Below are 7,001 nucleotides of genomic sequence, written 5' to 3'. Positions count from 1 at the left end.
TGACCAAAAATGGTAACACAGTGTCACATTCATCATGCAGAGTGAAAAGATTTTAACTTCAATTAACATAAACATGGGCTAACACTGACTCACATTTAAGTTTAAGTTTTAATCCCACTGGCACATTTCTCAGTCATGATCGCAGCAAGTTAATACCAACCATGAAGAACTCTTGAGACGAATAAGTAGATTACAGAGGTAAAGTGTTTGCTATAATGCTGGGCACATTAAAAACCTCAAAACATATTAGTCTTTTCATAAAAAGAACCTATTACTGCATATTTGGCTCAGTATCATGCATCAGAATGATAGATCCTTCATTAACAAAACTAAAACAGATTCAAAAGTATCTTATTACTGTTTAAAAATTTGAGCTATCATTACTAAACAATATAACTAAAACAGAAAAGGACTGATTTTCCTTACCTGACATGTCTGCAGAATCACCTATTAGAAAACCAGCAGAAAATAATTATCTCATAAATAATATAAATATTAAAAGTTAAAATTTGTAAAAACTCAATTAGCATAAAGTAGTAATTTTTAAATAATTGACATCAAGTGTCATATACAAAATTTATCTTATGTTGAACTAAGTAGAGTCTTTAAATAAAAGGGCTCATTTCAATTATGCACACGTGACACATATGTACATAACACAGGTATGTAATATTCTGTGAATATGCCCATCATTAGTCTCTGGATCCAAACTTTATTTCTTTGTACTTAATGTGGTACATAAATTTTAGGTATCACTTTCAAAAGAATATAGACATGATGCAAATTGATATAATACTTTGTTTTACCAAATGTTTATTATTGGATTTTTAATGCATCTATCCTTACAAGGAAGTAGATCTATACAGTCTAAGAGAAATAAAGACAAAAATTACCACATAACTCAACAAAGAAAAACTTCTTAATTTAGGTGACAAATTAACCCTTTATACTTTTTTTTCTTTTAAAGATTTATTTGTGCACACAGAACTGGGGTACAGGCCAGAGGCTCAGGGGCGGCAAGAGGCTTCACCAGAGACAGAGTGGGGAGCAGAACAGGCAGATTGACGAAGTACACTGCTGAGGGGAGCAGCAGATGGGACAGGCGAGGTCTGCTATGCCATGTGGGTCAGCTCCCTGACCAGGATCAAACTCTCCTGCTGCGGTGGTAGTGGATAGTTTCAGTGCTGAGACTTAACCCCTTGTGCCACCAGGGAGGCCCAGATATGTATGATTTTTCAACAAAGAGAATCCAATAAAGCGAATCATTTTAGTCAGTGTTTTATGCTTTTTTGTATTTTAAACAAGCCTGCAGACAAATTAACTACTGATTCAATTCTTTTTGGATTCAGAAGATCTGCTCTTCTCATAGTCTATCTAATATTTAATTGCATAATCACTGGAAAACAATTCTTGTTGCATCCTTAGTTGAAGGGCCCATGTAGGGCTTGACATGTGGCTACACACATGATCTAGAACTCACTTCCTTGCAGCCTAAGACTTTGACCTGGAGGGGAAAAGGAGTAGATAACCATTCCACCTTCCCTACAGTGTTACCTTTCAAGAGACAAGAAAGGAATGGAAAAGAGTGATACATTTCCTGAAAGATTAATTTGTAACCATGATATTTCTTAACCAAGGAGAAAACTATACTATTAATATGCTAAAGTTTCCAGACAGAGGAAGAGTAAGGAAAACCAAAGAGGAGAAGCAAAATTGGAAAATGAAAGAATGATATCTCCTAGAATGTAGTCACAAAATGTGAATTCCATGAACACAAAGCTTTTTTGTCTTTTATCAGCTGTCACTATCCCCAGCACTTAGAACATCATCTGCATATGATAATGCTAAAAAGCTGCTGAATAATTTATTTAATAACAATTAAGTGAGAATAACTGCATGCCAAGCTATACTGAGTTACTGTCGTGACCAAAAATGGTAACACAGTGTCACATTCATCATGCAGAGTGAAAAGATTTTAACTTCAATTAACACAAACATGGGCTAGCATTATATATTTATATGCAAAAATCAGAACATTTTGCATAAGGTAAGTGGAAGCATTCTTCTACTTTAAGAGTGGAAAGCTTTACAGAAAGAAATGTACAAAGGAATATAGTATAACTGTAGAACTAAAACCCCAGAGAACAAGTTTCCAACTGGCTGGCCAACTTAGTCTGTATGAAAAATGAAGCTATTACAAGAATATACTAGTCAAGGAAAAAAAAAAAAATGGTGGGCTTAGCCATTGAGGCCCAATGAGAGCCAACAAACCAATGGTTTTAATCATTTTTATAACTTATCAGAGTTGTGAAGATTTGATTGATGAAATCTATTACGTAACACTGATAGGTAATAAAGAGACCTGCTATCCTCTCTCCGTTTTGTTTACAGAGTTAGGAACTTAAAGTTAAAAGCAAGATAGGTACTTTTAATACAGTTGACCTACTCCAAACAAAGAAAAGGGCAAAAGGAATTTAGCAACAAATCAGACTTGACTTCTTTTAACCCCAGTCGGAACAGATATTCTTCCTTTCAATGTGCTCACCTTTTGGGTCCCTTATTTATCCTTCCCCCAACATTCATCCCTTCTGCTTTACATGTTATTAAACTAAACCTTTTTGCTGATCAGAAATTTCTGCAAAAGGATTGATTCCTGTTATTTCAACTACCACCAGTAAGTTTATTTTTAATCCTAAATGGTATGAACTAACTCAGATAACCAAAGTCAAAGGGAGGTACCCAGAAGCAGATGAGGCAAGACTGGGTTTAAGCATCATATACACAAGTATTTTGGATAATACACAAATATATTTTATCCCCTTCCAAGACATTTAATTAATTTCAACAAGACAATGACTTCAAATTGTTTCTTTTTAAAATATGGAAACATACCTACTTGGCCAGTTGCCACAATGTTGATAAATTTAGGGTGCTGATTTACAGTGAGGCACAGAATATCATCATTATGTTCCTGATAAAAACTCTGAGTTCCTATAAAAAATAATTTGAGAATTAATTCTGAAACTCAAAGGTGTAACAAACACACTTATCCAGGGTAATAACACAGCACTATTTAACACACTTGCTTATTCAGTACACACTTTTGAACACTTAGTATGTGTCATCACATGTATAAGGATGGAAAAATAACTCAGCAGCTACACCTGAGAGGCGTGAACCCGGTAACAGAAGGTGGAAAACATCAAGCGTCCCAGTGTTAAAGACAACTCTATGGGAACTTGTGGCAGAGGAGAGTCCTACCTGGACTATGGCATTCCTGAAGGGACCCACAGGCTGTGAAAACGGAAGGCAGGAGGGGAAGGGCATTCTGGTGGAGGAACACTTAAAGCAAGGGTACAAAGTCAGGAAGGCATGGGGTCTGCACACAAATGGCTTATTTAGCTGGAGTCATGAAGAAACATGGCAGAAAGGCAAGCTGGGGTGAGAAATGGAGAGCACGCTGCATGCCAGATCTATCCTGCAGTCAGTGGGGAGGTAGGGAAGATTGCTCCTGGGAAGAAATGCGACCATCCGGCAGCAGGGCTGGCAAAGCCCTTGACAGAGTGTGATCACGCAGGAGGTGACCAGGACAGTTTGCTCAAGTAAAACAGAAGGGGGAAATGGGGTCAGGACAGCAAGTTGGGCCCAAATTATAGAGGGCCGTCTGAAAAGCAAAGCCCAACAAAACTATTTAACGTTTAACAGATTTAATACTGCTTTAAAACCTCTTCTCAAAGTGAGATGGTTTCATGTTTTCCCGGGCTCAGAGATGTGTTAAAGGAACAAGCAGGTGACTATATGTGCTGTTGGCTAATTTTATAGATCAGCTAGTAGAGCTAGACTTCTGCCACTGTGAACAAACAAAATACTGTAACCAAACAAAAAAGATTATTCAGTCCATTTATGGGTCATCAGATGCTGGGGAGGGATCTTAACTTGCTTTTAACAATACAATCAGAGTTAAATAAACATCAAAAAATATTTTCTCATCTTTTTGAACTAAACAGCCACAGGTAAGTGGTCTCCTTAGTTATCTTCCTTTCTAACACTTGATCAAGAACACCTGTGACTCACCCTTTCCCCCCACCCTCCGCTGCCCCTCCCCTGTGCTCCTTCAGTTGCTAGAGAAAAAAGCAGGTAAGCCATCCATTTTTTTGTTAAGGTTATGAAGGAATAAAGTCACAAATGGTTTCACTGTAAAACACAGTTTCAAAATACTGCAAACTTTTACTTCTAATAGAGACCTTGCGGCATCTTGCATTTTGAAATCCTTTTCTGCTATTCTGTACTCTCAATACTGTACAGTGGGTTCTCTGAAATACTGATAGAACATTCTAAATATGAATACTTACATTCTGGATTCATGTATCTTAAATATACTTTAAAGAATTATTTAGTTTGAGCACATAGTTTTCACATGGTAGATCAAAAATTCTAAATTAAAAAAAAATTGGGGATGAAGGAAGCCATGGTTTCCTTACCTGTCGTGACATTGTGCAGAACACCAATGGATGCAGTGTGGTAAACGATGTCGTCACCATCATTTAAATAGTGGACATTATTCCTACAGTCTCTGCCTCGATAGCCAAAAACAAGCTCCAAAACAAGGTCCTAGAACAACGAGAAAGACAATTCCTGGTGTCTAAATATTCACTATTACTTTGCTACATACACTACTGTACACAGTCAAAGTGGAGGACGCATTCTGATGCCCGTCAAACATTGAATTCAGTTAGACCTATTTGTATATGTGACCTTTTTGGGGCAGTGAGACACACTCCACACTTTTCCACACTTTCCCACACTTTTCTATACAGGAATATAAACAAATAGGGCATCAGAACAGGGTATCACAAGGTCATCTGCTTCCAAGAATTTGTTTTTAAGATTTCATATGTTAAGCACTGGGATACTTTGTGTCTAAAAGAAGAACATTTCAATGTGCGATCACTGTCAGTCAAAATATCTAAACTGCATACCCAACTCAGGATAACTTACATGCACATGATACTCTTTTAAGGACCCGAAGAGTACATCAGCAGTGGTTCACACCATCTCTGATATCTCATGCTAAAGGTCCATTTTCACTCGACTTTGTAAGGCTGTATGCTTTTATCTTTGATCTACCTTAGCACACGTTGCCTTTAGCTGCTGGTATTGGGGCTGTGACGTGCCTGGGAGGATGTCCCTCCCGGGTCAACCACCCTGGAAAGTTTCTTTAGTTGGAAGCAGAGACAGAAAGGGAAGCAGAGACTTCACTGAACACTGCAGTGAGTAAATCACACATGGTAATAAATGTTCCTGGTTTAGTGTAAATAAAGGCTATAAACTCATAAAGACTTATAAAGACTAGTAAAAATTGAAAAACAGAATTATTAATTAAAATTTCAAATTTGACAAACTACTGATTTTACAGTCAAACAAAAATTATTCAATACATTTATTTTCATAAAAACTAATGACAAGCTTTGAGTGTTTTACAAAAAGGAATGAAAATCAACTCTAGATACATTTTAAAGTACAAGTTACCATTGGGGAGTGGGTTTCCCTCACCTCTATGGGTCTCTTTTTCTTGCCGACATTGTTTGTCTGGAGTTTCTCTGGCTGTGGTGGGGCCCTGCTCACAGGGGGCCTGGAACAGGGAGGTGGGAATGAGGAGAGGCACACACCGCTGCAGCCGTGGCTGAGCCTCCCTCCCACTCCAGAGAGGGATGTCTGACACACCTTCACAAAAATGAACCCACTTTCTGTTCCTCCCTAGACCACATCCTTCTTCCACACATCTTCTAAAGCAGGAGGGTAGAATGCAAATGTTACAACTTTTATTCCATTTACTTTTAATTTCTTTGGTGTATATGTTTCACAATGTAAATAACAGCATAACAGCAGACTGCTTATAAACAAGTATCCAAAATTAGTTCTACACATCAAAAACTTGACGGGGCGCATTTATCACCAAAGCCTGCATTATTGTTTTAAAGTATCTGACACAGTAGGTGCTCAATACATTCTTCTTGAGTTCTTTTGAAAATATTTCTGTGGATTTTCTCCCCTGTTAGCAATATAAAAGCATGCCTGGATTCCAATTTCTGCTCTCTACCTGCTCCAAGCCCTTTACCGCCTCCTCTTCCTCAAGTCCCTGGCTCAGTTAACAGCATCGGCATTGCCATTAACTCAAGCAGGACATTTCACAGCTTCCGTGTGTTGTAAAACAGGCACTTCATCAGAGGCTTGCGACTGCTGTTGGCTCCCTTTCTCACCATTGGCTAAACATACAGCAGTTCCCAATCTCCTTCCCTCTGCTCTGTTCCCACGATGGGTTGGGATCTACTGATACTTTCATGCCCCACTAGATGAGCGGAGTTCCCTTTTTGAACAATTTAAAAGTGGAGGCTTTTTCCTCAATCTCTTTGTTTAAAAAAATTTCCACATCATTTAGTTTATTTTTATCCCAGCCATTATTCAAATATTTAGCAACCTGAACACTGAACACTAAATCAATCATGTATCAACTCTACTCTGAATTGTGAGTTATTGTTCAAATCTTTAACAACTAAGAATTTTTCTGTGGATAAATGCCAACATTTGTGAATAAATTAAAGGCATAAGGTATATTTGCATTTTCAATATGATGTTCAAGTTATGTAAAGTAAATGGAGCCTTATATTTTGAACATGCAGTGTGAAATAAATGTGCATCTTCCAAAGGAATATGAAGCAACATAAAAGAGTGTACAAGCATGACTGGTGACAAAAGCTAAACGCACTTATGAGAACATACAACAAATTTTTAAAATCACTGCAGAAATTTTTGTTTCAAGCCTTTTTTATATGCTTCTTAAATGTCTATGTAATAAGTATAACTGAACTTATAACATTTAACTTTTATAATTATTTCTGTAAGATCATTTTTAAGGAATTCTAGCAGTCTTGTCTTTTCTTTCAAGTGAAGTTTGTTGGAGAACTATTTGCTTTATCTGACAGCTCTAATAAACAAGTGAT

At 37.3% G+C, this 7,001-nt stretch overlaps 1 protein-coding gene across 2 annotated transcripts in view; it reads right to left on the bottom strand.

Annotated features, from left to right (window-relative positions):
• Positions 1-7,001, bottom strand: part of EML5 (echinoderm microtubule associated protein like 5) — a 100,457-nt gene that overhangs the window by 15,495 nt on the left and 77,961 nt on the right. Inside the window, exons 30-33 of one of the 2 annotated variants that reach the window (XM_004681636.2) lie at positions 5,554-5,632; positions 4,482-4,611; positions 2,893-2,991; positions 427-447 (exon numbers count right to left, since the gene is read on the bottom strand). In XM_004681636.2, the coding sequence (XP_004681693.1) occupies positions 427-447; positions 2,893-2,991; positions 4,482-4,611; positions 5,554-5,632 (329 nt within the window). The remainder of the gene's footprint in view (positions 1-426; positions 448-2,892; positions 2,992-4,481; positions 4,612-5,553; positions 5,633-7,001) is intronic. The other variant, XM_012724536.1, reaches the window with a different exon arrangement.

The sequence above is a fragment of the Condylura cristata genome, unplaced genomic scaffold, assembly GCF_000260355.1.
Source record: "Condylura cristata isolate star-nosed mole 26May11 unplaced genomic scaffold, ConCri1.0 scaffold00013, whole genome shotgun sequence".
Classification (NCBI taxonomy): Eukaryota; Metazoa; Chordata; class Mammalia; order Eulipotyphla; family Talpidae; genus Condylura; species Condylura cristata.
This window is presented reverse-complemented; position numbering and strand designations above follow the sequence as displayed.